At 34.6% G+C, this 16,437-nt stretch overlaps 1 protein-coding gene across 1 annotated transcript in view; it reads left to right on the top strand.

Moving 5' to 3' along the window:
- Positions 1 to 16,437, top strand: part of LOC131755313 (cadherin-10) — a 192,841-nt gene that overhangs the window by 161,408 nt on the left and 14,996 nt on the right. Inside the window, exons 6-8 of the mRNA XM_067030827.1 lie at positions 5,294 to 5,481; positions 6,813 to 7,066; positions 11,251 to 11,387. Coding sequence (XP_066886928.1) covers positions 5,294 to 5,481; positions 6,813 to 7,066; positions 11,251 to 11,387 — 579 coding nt within the window. The remainder of the gene's footprint in view (positions 1 to 5,293; positions 5,482 to 6,812; positions 7,067 to 11,250; positions 11,388 to 16,437) is intronic.

The raw sequence follows: 16,437 nt of genomic DNA, 5'->3' as shown, positions 1-16,437 counted from the left end.
AAATAAGGATCAACTTTTGAAAATGGCAAATATCTTCAGACCAAAAGTGGGCTTTATTTTTCTACTTACTTCTCTAGGTTCTCATTTTCCATTCAATTTGGAGCTTATACATTTTTAACACCTTCAAATGTGTATGTCTATCTCTGTTATCCACAGAGATAGTATAGTTTTTCAGCTAAAAAGTTCAACTGAATTAACTAATTCACATTTCCAGAAACCTAATCTGATTTTATGTGTTTTAATCAACTAAATAATTATTTTCTTATTAAGGATCAAATTTTCAAAATGCTGTACAGTAGAAGCAAGTTGATTGGGTTCTTTTTACTTTTCTATGATCCCAATAATGTCTGATACCTCATTTAATTTCTATCTCAAGGAATTCTAATCTCATTTTCCTTTCTATTCCTCAGACAGTAAATCTCCAAGAAGAATTTGTTTATACTATAGAAAAACACTGTATTAATGACAAGTGTTTGGCCATTAGGGTTTTGTTTTTTTCTAGTGGAATGGAATTCTAGACCTTTTTCAGTGACTATGATTAAAACAAAAATGTGCAACTACTTTACAAGTATGAATTTATAAATAAAGATTTGTGTATTCAGTTCTAATATTACAGTGTTTCTATTTAAATATTTTTATTCTATTGTACTACATGGTTTTCCCTTATGCTGAAAAGACTTAAATACTAATATTTTAAATCATAACACTCTAAATTCCCTTTGAAGTGTACAGATACTTTATTTCTAAAACAAAGATCAATTAATCTGTTAACAGGCAATAACTTACTGTTATTTAAATTTTTGCAACAAAAACATAATTAGACTTACATTTCAAATACAAAGGGTTTCCTTTTGCCTTTATTGACATATTTGCATGTTATGAAAGAAGAGTTGCTCCATTTACTAAAATTTTGAATACTACACTATATTAAAAAAAATATGGTCCTTTCTTTACTAAAAGTCAGGGCTCACTTGGAGACATGGTTGATTTCAGGGCTTGGGCAGGGAAAATATAAGATGAACCCACAACATTCTGTGATGCTGGGAATTAAGGAAGTACTTCCCCCCCGCCAAAAAAAGTAAATAAATGATGGAGCCATGTTGAAAAGACACCAGAGCCAACCTAGAAGATTACCCAATGACCAAGCCTGTAAGAACTTGCACAAAATAATATATACCCATATTATTAGATTATAACACATAGAATAAAATAAATGTCCTTACTGATATAAATAAATAAGTAAGGGAGAAAGGGCAGCTTTTCCTTACAGAAGAATTCCAAATAATATATGTTGAAATAATGAAAAAAATAGAAGATCACCATTAGAAGCACCATTAGAAAGAAAATAGATCACCATTAATGGTGCATTAGAATAATTGCACCATTAATTATTGCAAGGAAGATCATTGATTGATTATAAAATTAATGAGCAGACTTTTGAGGAAAAACAGGATATTTGCATAATCTTGAAGTATATTTCCCAAGATATATACTAATTATAAAGAAAAAATATTTACTTAACAAATGAAAAAGACTGGCAGAAACACCTTCTTAACCAAGAGATCAAGGTTAATATCAACAGTCGTAAGACATATTTGCATCCAATGCTATACTGAAAACAGATAACTCTTAGGATATCCTTGACAAAAAAAAGAAATGCATGACCTCGATCTAATCATGAGAAAATATGAGACAGACCTAATTTTAAAGATTTTTTATAAAATAACTGAACAGTATTCTTTAAAGGTGTCAAGGTCATAGGAAGCAAGGAAATACTGAAGAACTTTCATAGATTGAAGGAAAATAAATAGGCATGACAACTAAATACAAAATAGGGTCTCTGAAAAGACTAATGGAATAGCTGGTGAAATTAAAACAAAGTCTGGATTTTGTTAATAGTAAAGTGATTAGAATAGTGTTTCTCACATATTAAACTTTATACTATATAGGAGATTATGTATTAAAAATTAAAAATGAACTTGCTAAATATTATACAGTCAGGTATGGTGCAGCTTGAGTTTTAACCCACAATATATAACCACTGGACTTTTCTTGTCTGGTTTTGGTATCAGGGGCATACAGTACTGATCTCACATAATGAGTTGGAAAACAGTCCTCATTTTTCTTTTCTCCAGAAGACTTTGCACATAAAGCTGTAAGTTACCTTCTTTAAGTAGAATCATTTTCTCTTCACCACATATTTGAGTTTCGTTTAATTTCTTTTTCAATTTTTTTGTCTCCCAATTAGTATTTTATTTGAACCATCAGTTGCATAGAAGTTTTTCTTAATTCTTCTAAGTTTTCAAGAATATGAGTATTTGGGAGATTATCTTTTTTGTTTTAACCTGTATCTCAATTGTATCCTAGTCAGAGAATTTAGTAGATACTGATTTATTAAAATGTATTCAAACTTTTCTAATAACTTAATACTTGAGCAAATTGGGTTCAGTGTTTCATGCTTGAAAAGAATCTATATTCTCTAGATGGTACATGCAGGTTTTATATATATATAAATGTCAGTCAAAACATCCATATTATTTGCATTTATTTTGTTAAGTATTCCATGTATTTATAATGTTTCTAGTCTGGTTGACTGATCATTTATTTTAAAAATTATTTTGGGCTGTATTCCACATATACTCTAGGTTTGAGAATAGATAAGCATGGTACTGAAGATTTTTTTTTTAAACCCAGATTTTATAAGACATTATAAACCAAATGAAGAAATTAAGAATTTATCCTAACATCAATAAAAAGTGCTTTCAGTAGAGAAGTTAAATCATTTCTGTCTTTTAGAAAGGCTACTTCAGCTCCAGTGTAATAAATCAATTCATTGAGATGCTACTTCTCTAACATTTAATATTTAAAAGAAAGTTGTTGAAGTAAATAGGCTAGAGTTGATGGCGTTCTATGGTAGAAGCATAGTGAAAATAAATGTATATCAAAAGAAAGAGCTAGAGGTTGCCAGGCAACGCATTGTGTAGAAAATCTTTCATGAGGGAGAAAAGTGTATTAAATTGAAGAAGAAAAGCATATTTTAAAAACATAAAGGAGACCTAAACCTAAAGAGTGTTATGGAGACTATTAATTAAGGGAGGGAATGACAAGAAAAAGGAGCCAATCTGTGGAGGGCCAGCCTATGTATGTTTTATTTTAAGTACAAAGAGAACTATCAAATTGTTTTGAAGTTCTGAATAATTATTGATTAAATTATTGTTTTCAAAGGGATAATATAGATGAAATGTGTACTGAGAGTAGCTGAGATTTGAGTGGATTTGGCCAAGAATAGCACCTGGTAGACGAGTTAGGAAGCTTCTCAGTTATCCAACCTAAGAATCAAGTATGTAGAGGCTGCTACATTCAAAGAAATACAATGGGAATATAAAGGTGAAAAAATACAAAGTCGTCCCTGTCTTGTATCAATACAACATCCTCATGGTACATACAAATAAACAAGTAAATAATATAATGCCTAACAGTGGCAAGGGATATGAAGAGTGATTGGGAGTGGTCTTCTCAATAAAGTTGTTTTCAGTAAGGCTATTGGTGAAAGCTTCTGAGGGGTCAGAGTTGAGCAGTCACCTGAAGGAAGAAAGTGAATGAGCCCTCTGAATATCTAGGAACAGCTGTTTCTAGCAGAAGAAATGGCAAAGGCAAAGAGAGCCAACCAGACAGTAGCTAAGGAATGAATTGAGAGTTGCATTCAACAATGTGTTACCAGAGATTAAGCGAGAGAAAAAAATGTACAAAAAGAATTTAAAAGTACGCATTAAGTGACTAACCAGGGTGTGGTAGAAACTGAGTCTTAATGATGTCTCCTAGAAAAGGACTTTTCAAACTGAGCAGATATAGACGCCTGTATTAGTTTCTTAGGGCTGCCATAACAAAGTACCGCATACTGTATGGTTTAAACAATAGACATCTCTTTTCTCACAGTTCTGGAAGTCGGAAGCCCAAGATCAAGGTGGTTTCTTCTGAGGCCTCTCACTGGCTTGTAGATGGCCATCTTCTCCCTGTCTTCACATCGGCTTTCCTCTGTGCCTGTCTGTGTCCAAATTAGGACACTAGTCATATTAGATTAGATTAGACTCACCCTAATGTTCTCATTTAACACCTTAATTACCTCTCTAAAGACGTTATCTTCTAGTACAGTCATATTTTGAGATAGTGAATGGGGGTTAGGGGTTCAACATAGGAATTTTGAGGGTCGTAGCCCCCTAAACACTCAGCACATAATAGACCCATTTTCTCAGATTTGATAAATTATGTTATGATTATTTGAGGTTCGTGGGCGGGGGGAAGAATTTTATGTGAGGGAAATAGTATGTGAACTATAAAGATATAGGAAATTAAGTTTTGACAAGAAGGCTTTAAAAAGTCCAGTTTGGTGCAGATCTTTCCTGGAAGTGACTAACAGAAAGACACATTAGGAAAGCTATAGTCAGGCAAGAGCATGACTAGCTAAGAGGTCTGGACTTTATTATGTATATTAAGGAGAATTACTTAAGGTTTATGAGCAAGAAGGTGCTCTAACCGGAAGTGTCCCTCAGGTCGATTAATCTGTCAGTAGCATGTAGTTTATGATCAGGTACTAAAATATAAATCTCATTAGCAGGAGAGGTTGTTCATGCTGAAGCACGAGTAGGGCTTAGATAAATTCTTATTTTGCTCTGAAATGTAAGGGAATTGGTCAGAATTTACTGTTTTTACACTGACACTGTGAAGGGCATGTTTGTATTTCTCCCACAGAGTATCCTTTGTGTCTCCTGTCACAAATAGAAGTGAGATTCTTCCCCACTATGGCTGATTTCATGGAATTTTGTAATGTTCTTCCCTGCAGCTGAAATAAACTGAGTAGTAAATAACTAAAATCAGCAAAAGAAAAACAATTTAAAAATATGTTCACTGCAATATATAAATATTCACATTATATTCTGTGATTTGTTGTGATTGTATAAACACACACACAGATACATATGTGCACTCAAAGCTGATATCTAGTTACTTGTGCAAATGCAAAAAAAAGACAACATGCTCAATTTTAAAAACAGAACTCCTGATACAATTAGAGATTGGGTCCTACTATATTTATAATAAGCACAGACCAAATCCCCCAGATTTCCACTTTTTCTGTTCCTAGACTTTATATTATCCATATTGTGTGTATTCAACTTATTAGTCAACATCTAAAGTACAGTTTAAGATTTATAATATTCTCTCATACACATTTTACCTTAGAATACTCTATTGAGAAATCTCTTTTTCTCTCTCTTCTTTTCTGTAATCTTTACAGACACCATCCATCTTCGAGTTCTTGAATCCTCCCCAGTTGGCACATCCATTGGAAGTGTAAAAGCAACTGATCCTGATACTGGGAAAAATGCTGAAGTAGAATACCGAATTATTGATGGTGATGGGACTGATATGTTTGACATCAGAACTGAGAAGGACACACAGGAAGGCATCATCACTGTGAAAAAGGTGCAGAACATCAATAGAAATAATCATCTGACTGTTTAGGAAGTAGGGATTTCGATATGTATTATCCACTCATGCCCTGTCCATTAAGAAATATCCCTACCATGTTCCAATGTAAATGCATAAGTATGAGAGACATAAAGCCAAAGATCTCCTTGAATGTTTTGACCAAATGTTTTTGTTAATTAAAACATGAAACCTGAGATTTTACAAAATTTTAAAGACAAGTTAATATACATGTGATTGTATTTCTGAGCCACGTTAATAAAAGCCCCTTATTAACATCGTTTCCTTAAAAAAAATAGTTAATAACTAATACTAGTAATATATCATCACAGTTGGAGGCATAAAAAGTAGCATGCCATCTATCCAGATGTATGAAGCAATAATTAGAGCTGCTACTAAAAAGAGACAGCATGGATTGGAAAATAATTTCATTGTTCACATTTTCCCTTCTGCTACATAAATTAAACTTTTCTGCTAGCATATGCTCAGTAATATGATTTAAAGGTAACTAGTTTTTTATTGTACATTCAGTACCATCCTTATAAGAAAAAATAAGGCCCAGTAAAATGTATGTCCTAATGAAATGTCCTGAACACTCTATTTGCCTAAAGTAACCATCAGTTAATCACAGAACTCTCCTCAAACTCTATTGCGAAGTTCAAGGTACACAACCACTTTTAAACAGACAATGACCAGCCAAGGAGTGACCTAATGAATATTTAAATTCCTTTTTGTTTCATAATGTAACCTAATTACCAATTAGCTATCAAAATTTTTCTCTTTACCCAAGGTGTTTCTTATTTTCAATGTTTCATATAACTGCTGAAAAGTTTTGTATTAGTCTTCAAAATTTCATCAGATTTATGTAGTGCCATGAGCCTGTCGAATGGAATGGAAGTATCACAACATATATTTTAAAAGATTACTGAATTTTTTACTTAGAAAAACTTAGCAGTAGCCAACACCTCAGCACACATACGTTTGTGTTTGTGTGTCAAACACACACACAAAATCCACCAGCCCATGTTTTGTAATGAGTTACCACTATATGAGACAGGTCTTAATATCCTTTGCAATTTTTCTAAGATTTAAATCACATTTTCCTATGTTCTGAAGTACTACATTTTAAGTACATAAGAAGTAAAAATCGAATTCTACCTGATGGGTAAAGATTATATATATTTTTAAATTTTAATTATTTACAGTTTATAAACAACTTGACAACTCAACTAGGCTTTAAAAATCATACTGTAACTTGGAAGGAACATATAATTCAAGTTCCCTCAATCTAATTTGATGATTTATTTACTTAATTATTTTTAATACAGCCACTTGACTATGAGAGCCGAAGGCTTTACACTCTGAAGGTTGAAGCAGAAAATACCCATGTGGATCCACGTTTTTATTACCTAGGACCATTTAAAGATACGGCAATTGTGAAAATCTCTATTGAAGATGTGGACGAACCACCTGTGTTCAGCAGATCCTCCTACCTGTTTGAGGTTCATGAAGATATTGAAGTGGGTACAATCATTGGTACTGTGATGGCAAGGGACCCAGATTCTACTTCTAGCCCCATTAGGTAATTATGCTTATGCTTAGGATGAAAAGAAAGGGAATTGAAGTAAATGTAGAAAGCATGAAATTCTATTTAAAGTGTTTAATGCATTAAAAGATAGAGCTGTGCATATGTTGTGTGAGCACAAGTATTTAAAATAAATTGTCTGTGTTCTGGGGCAGGTATGCACAAATTTCATAGTTTGATTCAGTTTTAATCATGCCAGTTACTGAAACTTGGCTTGTATCATCTGGCTGTCTCTTTAAGATATTTGTTGTTCTGATGCCTGATACAGATAAAGGGGACTATTTCAGCTGTGCATTTGCAATGTAACAAAATCAATTTATCTGTGCTTTTGGGTTCTTAAATAATATGAGGTTGAGAGGAGTTTTAATAATTAAAAATTATATAATCATAACAATGTTACAATGTAGTTATGATTTTAGAAACTTCTATACTCCTATCAGCAAAGCGGGAAGATTTTTTGGTGTTCTTTTGGCTATATCAAAAAGTTTAGAACATTCCAGAAAGATCAGAGTCATTTCAAATTTTTTGTTTAGCTTTGTTTTCTTATGGCGCCTAAAAACATATAAGATGTGATAAAAACATACAAATGAGAAAGACAAAGTTTTCACTGACATTTGTTCTCTCATTTTAAAAAAGTACAGATATCTATATACAATATTCAGGATCAAAATTACTGCTCACTTTAAACTGTTAGTCCATCAATTGTTTTGGATTTCATTTGTTTCCTTATCCTCAGCAGACTGATTTTGCTTATACTTTTTACAATGTGGGCCAGTCTAGTAGGAGTTCAAGTGGTTGTACAATTTCCAAGTACACACTTCTCTGACTCCTAACTATGAAGCAGTGGAATGTCAGAAACTCTACTTTTATGCACCATGTGACTCTAGCTCAAAGTTTAAAATTCTATAGGTTCTGCCATATCATCAAGTGACTTCATATTATATATATATTTATATGCATATATATTAAAATTATTATAATATAATTAATATAATTTTATAATTTAACCTAAATATTTTCTTATAGTCACCTACAGCATGACAGGTTACATATTGGCAGCCCGAACCTGCATATGGTAGTCAAGTACAGCTCCCATCTGTCAGCATGAGTTTCCCATAAATGCCTCTCCCATCCATTTAACTTCATTGAAATTGCCGCATTCCTTGGATTTTTTCCTTTAAACCTTTTTTTTTTTTTCTTGTCATTCATTTGGTAGACATTTATTGAACATACACTCTTATTCTTCCCCATTGAATACTACCAAGCATTCCCTTGGCAGAGCTCCTAACTGACTTTAATAGCCTGTGTTCTGTGTTCCTGGTTTTAAAATGGCCTTCTTAAAATAAAATATAATATTTTTTTAAAGTTCAGTTTAGATCGTGGCATTATTAAGAGGCAATATATTTTTCCACACAGTGAAATAGATTCTAAATATTCTCATAGACTAATGGTTATTATGTTAAAATATGTCTGTGGATTCTTTCTTAAGTTAAATTTTTCATCAGGATGCAAATTTCAAGACCAGGAGAAAAGAATCCATTTATGTGTACTAAGCAACAGAATTAATGACTTCATTGCTTATTAATGACAGAGTCTAGCTAAGATCGTTGTTGTATATTTGACTTTATACTAACTTGATGTAGAAAAAGCAAATGAATATTTTTGGAAGTTAATCTTGATAGACCATGCAGCTTAAAAAGATGTATATATATAATTAAAGAGATAAAATAGTTTTACTAAAGCAATGTATTTAAGGATGGATAATCGGATAATACTGGTCATGTTATAAACTGTCCATGTCATGTATTGTGGATGTTAATGCAATAATCAAAGGTATTTACCTAAAATATGTCTTCTGGAACTGATTTTTAAAATAAAAATGTTAGGTAATAAACATAATTTACCGATAGAGAATTGAAAAATAAACGGTTGCCCCTTGAACAACTCAGGGATTAGGGGTGCAAATCTCCCCTCGCCCCCTCCCCACAGTCAAAAATCTGAGTGTAACTTTATAGTTGGCCCTCTGCATCCGCGGTTCCACATCCAAGGATTCAACCTCATTCAATAAATACAGACTCTAGTTTATATTTTCTGAAAATATCTGCATATAAGTAGACCCAGGAAATTCAAAACCATGTTGTTCAAGCGTCAACTATAATTATATCAGGTTTGAAAAAGAACCAGGATCTCTCTGTATCTTGAAGATAATTTCACATAATCCTTTAAATTTCCTCACTAGCTTTTAAACTGAACTACAAGAAAAAAGACAAAACAGACATAAAATTGATTTGGAAAAGACAATGATGCTCTATATTGATTTACATAATGCAACTTCCTGTCATATTTCTATAGAAATAAGGATACTTATCATTTGCCAAAATGCCAAAGAAGTCATTCAACAAATATTTGTGGGTCACCATGTCAGTTACTAATTTGTTTCTCAGGGAATTCTCAGTCTGTTAGGAAAGAAGATTCAGTATGAGAAATAAGATTCATTGAGTATCTACTAGATTCCAAGTATGACGCTTGCTGTTTTCATGTTTGATTTCCTGTTTGAGATGTGAGATGAAATGAATTCCTAATACAATGTGGTAAATGGCAGAGATGATGGTACAAGGTTCTTTAGGATGGAAGGGGACGAATAGCTTCTACTTCAGGTAATCATGGAACAGTCCAAGGAGGAGGTAAAATTTACATTGAATCTTTCAGTACTAAAATAATTTTGTCAACCTGGGATATAATTTGTGAATTATTCCAGATATAGAGGTACAGTGTTTTGCTTTATTTGTGAATGGCTAAAGCATGTAGTTTGAATACAAAACTAAATCCATATTGTGTTAATAGAGAGGGCTGGGGTTTATTAAGGAAATGTGTAAATTACTGGTCTATTCTAGTTAGAATTGATTTAAAATAAAAATCTAAAATAAGCAATCCTCAAAAATAAAATCATATTAACTGTATCAAAATGTTAAGTTATTCTTCTAATGCAATGTATTAAAAACCCCACAAAAAGATCATAAATTTCAATTGATCTTTGGAAATATCATACAAGTTTGGAACACTAAAAGAAAAAAGTTTTACGGCACTTTCAAAATTATTTTGTGTCATTACTTACAAAATACTATTTAAAAATAATATTTCATATTTTGTTCCTTCAAATAAATGACAGTTGTGGCTTAGGAAAATATATGCCATAACTAGATATTACTCCTAGTTTTGTCATGTTTATTTTGCTTTGTTTTTTTAAATTTTTAAATAGGGAACATTACAGATAACTTGGGGGATTATGCTTGCTAACTCAAGAATTATGAAACATTTGTAAACAACTACGATTGTGAAGTGGCAGGAACCACCAGTGAGGGGTACAGCTCTTCTAAACCTTGGCTGACAACCCCCCAAATAATGGAACTTATCCCAACTACACCGTCCTGATTGATAAACCTGTAGTTGGGCTTTGGAATGACACCTGACACAACGCCTTTAATCAATTTGCAAAATAGTTGGTTTTGTAATATATATACTAAGATTTAGTTTGATACAAACTCTTATCCCCAACTTTTCTACTTCTAAAGCATTTCTAGTTAAAATGTATACATTTTATAATGATACATGTGGGTAAGAAACCAAAGCTACCTGGGTATCATACTTTGAAGCTGCTGAACACCATCATAAATTGATGATCTACTACTCTGAGGGAACTAATGTTGTCTCCAATATTCTTACTAAAAGACTTTACTAGTGGGACTGATATTTTGCATTTGATCCTTGTAATAATTCTTCAACAGAATTCTCAGTCACTAGGTAATGTCCGTTGGTAATGTAAATTTGTAATTCCAAGTTCTGGGGAAAAACACATCCAGGTCAGTTGAATATGCAATAGACAATGATTTAATTAAACAAACATTCAGAAGGCCAGCATTTGAATGCAGAACAAAGGTCAATTCATGTCTTGGGAAGAGGTTTTGGGAAGATGGGAGAGGGTCAGTTTGTGTGTGTGTGTGTGTGTGTGTGTGTGTGTGTGTGTGTGATAAATCCATGACACAGTCTGCATCCTGGTTCAGTACTATGTACTTTCCTGAAATTATTATATATCACTATATATGTGTCTCTGCATTTCACCATTTTCTCCTGCAAACCATCAGTAATGCTGTCATGTATTTTTCTCTGCCCTCTATGTTCAGATTTTCCTTGGATCGCCATACTGACCTTGACAGGATCTTTAACATACATTCTGGAAATGGATCCCTTTATACATCAAAGCCACTTGACCGTGAACTATCTCAGTGGCACAATCTTACTGTTATCGCTGCTGAAATCAGTAAGATGAATTTTATGTATATCATATATAGCATAATTTTAGATTTTATTTTGTATTAAGAATAATTTCTTCTCATTACACACATGAGTTGTAATTTCAATCTAAGGTTTTAAAAGGCTTCTCAACACCTATAATTTTTTTCAATAGTTTCTATATATACTGAGAAATAGCGGTAGGCATCCACAAGTCTACATTTAATATTAACTAATAAAAATGATCTAGAATTGGAATCTAAAGATATTCTCTTTAGGAGAAAGGGAAATGTATTAAAATTGTTGCTTGGATGCCATGAATTAAAATCTATGCTAAAATGCTGGGAGTCCATTATTTAACAGTAAACACAGAGATAGATATTATTACTTCCTTTTTACAGGTGAAGAAACAAAGGTATTAGTAATAAGAGCTAACATTAAACGTTCGGTGAAGGTATTATTCTAAGAATTTTAAATTAATGCTTTCCTCCTAATATTTTTCTTGACCTTATTTAACAGAGAAGGAAATAAGACTCCAGGGATTTTAGTAACTTGTCCAAAGTCACAATGCCAGAAGTAGTAAAACTGGGATTTGAAACTAGTCATTCTGTTTCTAGAATGACTTAATTCTATACCAAATTTACAAAATTGCATCCAACTAGTAACAGACAGAGCCAGCATTCAAAATCATATCTGTCTCTAATTGCAAAAGTTCTTGTCCATACACAGGACTGGCTACGTAATTTTTAGAGCCTATTATAAAATGAAAGTATCAGGTCTCATGTTAAAACATGATTAAGAAATTTAAGATGGCAACACTATCATACTCTTAGAGGAAAACATAGGCAGAACACTCGATGACATAAATCACAGCAAGATCCTTTTTGACCCACCTCCCAGAGAAATGGAAATAAAAACAAAAATAAACAAATGGGACCTAATGAAACCAAAATCTTTTGCACAGAAAAGGAGAACATAAACAAGATGAAAAGACAACCCTCAGAATGGGGGAAAATTATTTGCAAATGAAGCAACTGACAAAGGGTTAACCTCTAAAATTTATAAGCAGCTCATGCAGCTCAATATCAAAAAAACAACCAACCCAATCCAAAAATGGGCAGAAGACCTAAATAGACATTTCTGCAAAGAAGATATACCGATTGCCAACAAACCCATGAAAGGATGCTCAATATCACTAATCATTAGAGAAATGCAAATCAAAACTACAATGATGTATCACCTCACACCAGTCAGAATGGCCATCATCAAAAAACCTACAAACAATAAATGCTGGAGAAAAGGGAAGCCTCTTGCACTCTTGGTGGGAATGTAAATTGATGCAACCACTATGGAGAACAGTATGGAGGTTCCTTAAAAAACTAAAAATAGAACTACCATACGACTCAGCAATCCCACTACTGGGCATATACCCTGAGAAAACCATAATTCAAAGAGTCATGTACCACAATGTTCACTGCAGATCTATTTACAATAGCCAAGACATGGAAGCCACCTAAGTGTCCATCGACAGATGAATGGATAAAGAAGATGTGGCACATATATACAATGGAATATTACTCGGTCATAAAAAGAAACAAAATTGCACTATTTGTAGTGAGGTGATGGACCTACAGTCTGTCATACAGAGAGAAGTAAGTCAGAAAGAGAAAAACAAATACCGTATGCTAACACATAGAGATGGAATCTAAAAAAAAAAGGTTCTGAAGAACCTAGGGGCAGGACAGGAATAAAGACGCAGATGTAGAGAATGGACTTGAGGACATGGGGATGGAGAAGGGTAAGCTGGGACAACCTGAGAGAGTGGCATGGACATATATACACTACCAAATGTAAAATAGACAGCTAGTGGGAAGCAGCCTCATAGCACAGGGAGATCAGCTTGGTGCTTTGTGACCACCTAGCGGGGTGGGATAGGGAGGGTGGGAGGGAGACACAAGAGGGAGGAGATATGGGGATATATGTATATGTATAGCTGATTCACTTTGTTATAAAGCAGAAACTAACACACCATTGTAAAGCAATTATACTCCAATAAAGATGTTTTTTTTAAAAAAAGAAAAAGATGGCAACAGCAGAGCATTAAATAAGGGTGGGTGGGGCCCTTCTGAGTGTGAGGCCCTGCTCAGTTACACATGCCCATGAACCAGCCCTGCCCCCCCACACAAACCTGTTCATAGTTTCTGATTCCTGTACTATGATATGTGTATGGAATAGAGCAACTTTTTGTTCTAAAAAGAAGCATAAATTAGGGACTGAATCGTGGTAAAAAACCAAAAAACAAAAAAAAAAACTAAGCCTGTACATTTCAGATCTGAAAAACTAAGCTGAATCCACAAACATATATCAAAGTCAAGTTATTGGAAGTAATCATTCCAAGATTTGGAAAGCAGGGCATTGGGGCTGAATTACGAAGAGTCTCAGGAGGATGGAACCGGGCTAGACTGATCATCAGCAATGAACTTAATGCCTCAAGAGAAAGTACTAGGGCTTCTCTGGTGGCGCAGTGGTTGCGAGTCCGCCTGCCGATGCAGGGGACGCGGGTTCGTGCCCCGGTCCGGGAAGATCCCACGTGCCGCGGAGCTGCTGGGCCCGTGAGCCGTGGCCGCTGCGCCTGCGCGTCCGGAGCCTGTGCTCCGCAGCAGGAGAGGCCACAACAGTGAAAGGCCCGCGTACCGCAAAAAAAAAAAAAAAAGAGAAAGTACTAGATTTAACTTTTTCTTAAATCTGCCTCTGAAATAGAGATTAACCCCACCATCCAAACAATCCACTTTTTCCATAATGAGATATAAATAGCTGTGTCTCTCAGGGTGAACTGAAGAATGTTTTAGTTTTTCTTATGGAAAGTTTTATTTCTCTATGTGTATCCGTATCACAATGTTTAGATGTGCCCGACGGGATCCAGTCTGATTACTCCAGAACCATGATTGTTCGTGCTCTCTGCTCGATTCAAGCTCCTTATTCAAGCCTAATGAGCAAGGAGTTGCATTTTCCATTTCAGATACTTTGAGAAATTTAACTTCTAAACCTAGTTGAAGTAATGACAATTCTGTAAAAAGCTAAGTCAATTATGTTCTTCTTTTTAAGAACTAAACCTACTTTCTGCCCTTAACTAAAATCAGTCTATGGAGTAACTGCTGGAAATGCATACCTGCCAAGCCACCAACAGTCAGGGGCTCACCATGCTGTTCCGATTATCAAATGGAATGAGGGTGAGAGGGAAACAGCATGTAAGGAATTGTTTTCACTAGATTTTAAACACTGGCTTTGTGGTAAGCATGCCATACACCAAGCCCAGAGTAGTGCAGAAAGGCCTAGAAATGTACTTCTTACCAGTGTTTCCAGGCTCTGCCTCTAACAGTTGAATTCTACATTCATATCAGTGTATCCCATCGTATGGCAAGTATTACTACAGGTAATCATTTAATGCACTCTACCATGGAATAACCTCTCTTTTTCTTCTTTAAAAAGTATTTTTAAATCCCAGGTGGAGAATAGAAAATCTAAAATGAAGGTCACAGTCAGGGATTGTAAAACACTTCATTGTAGAAACCAATGAGTTCCTAGAACCACACATGAAAATTAAATTATAAGCATTGCAATATATTCTGACAACAGTCGAGCAAAGTTTATGACTGAAAGACTCCATTTTCTATACCTGCTACCTCATTAGTAGAAATCCTTGCCCTAAGTAGGTAGAAAAGATACCTCTGAAGCCTGGGATTTCTAGATAACGATTTACACTTTCTTCTTCCTGGAGGTATGGAAAAGCCTGTGAACACGTGGCATGGTTTTACCTTAGGACATACATTTTAAGATCCTTTGTTGCTCACACATTCTCACTACAGTAGAGTTTGCTGGATGACCAAGAGTCTTAGGTGGTAAATATATGCCAGGTCCTATTCAGTATGTTGCTTCCTTGGAAGGCTTTATATTTTTATTTATACGTAAGCAGCCGCATCTGCCAGGAAAAAGATTAGTGTAAGCACTGGGTTTTGAATAGGTGACTCCAGGCCTGATGCTTTACAATGCGTGTTTATCCCCGTGGATTTAGCTTTTTATTTGAAGAGCCTTGAGTTATGTGTAAAGAGGCTGGAGAATCTCCATATTGTGTTAGGGATTGGACTGACAATGCAGTTTTTTAGATGTGAAACTTTTCTGTCTTTCTTGGCTTCTGTGGCACAGTTAGAAACTGAATTGCTACCAACAAAAGAGTTATTTTTATGTCAAGACTTTGTATTGAAGGAAAACATTTAGCTTATGTCCACTAACTATAAAAGTAGGTTAAAGAGCACATTCTAGAAAATACAGAAGAATCATACCTTCCCACTCTTCCCCAGAGCATCAAGTAACTTGGGGTAGTTGAGGATTCATTTCGAGGTGAACACTATGTCTCTGGGTTTTAGCAAGTTGTTTACGAGTGAGGGAGGTAGGAAAATAGCAGAATAACATTTTCCGCATTTTTTTCTCCTCACTTTTTCCCAAATGTACTCCTCTTGAGACCCACATGAATTGCAGGAAAGCTAGTTAACACATTTTTATTGTGTAGATGCTTTGCATGCAGAAAGATAGCTTAAGCTTGTAAGTAATTTAAGGAAATAAGATATGACAGTGGTACTTCCCTGTTGGCGCAGTGGTTAAGAATCTCCCTGCCAATGCAGGGGACGCAGGTTTGAGCCCTGGTCCAGGAAGATCCCACATGCCGCGGAGCAACTAAGCCCATGTGCCACAACTACTGAGTCTGCGCTCTAGAGCCTGTGAACCACAACTACTGAGCCCACGTGCCACAACTACTGAAGCCCGCACACCTAGAACCCGTGCTACACAACAAAGACAAACCACCGCAATGAGAAGCCCACACACCACAACGAAGAGTAGCCTCTGCTCACTGCAACTAGAGAAAACCTGCACGCAGCAATGAAGACCCAACACAGACAAAAATAAATAATAGATAAATAAATTTCAAAAAAGGATATGACAATGATAATAAAGATGATCTTAATAACAATAGTCAACATGTGTTGGTTTTGTGTGTTTACCAACAAACTGATACTTTAATA

Source organism: Kogia breviceps, chromosome 4 (genome assembly GCF_026419965.1).
Source record: "Kogia breviceps isolate mKogBre1 chromosome 4, mKogBre1 haplotype 1, whole genome shotgun sequence".
Lineage (NCBI taxonomy): Eukaryota > Metazoa > Chordata > Mammalia > Artiodactyla > Physeteridae > Kogia > Kogia breviceps.
Note: the sequence above shows the minus strand (reverse complement) of the source record. Positions and strands in the feature narration are given on the sequence as shown.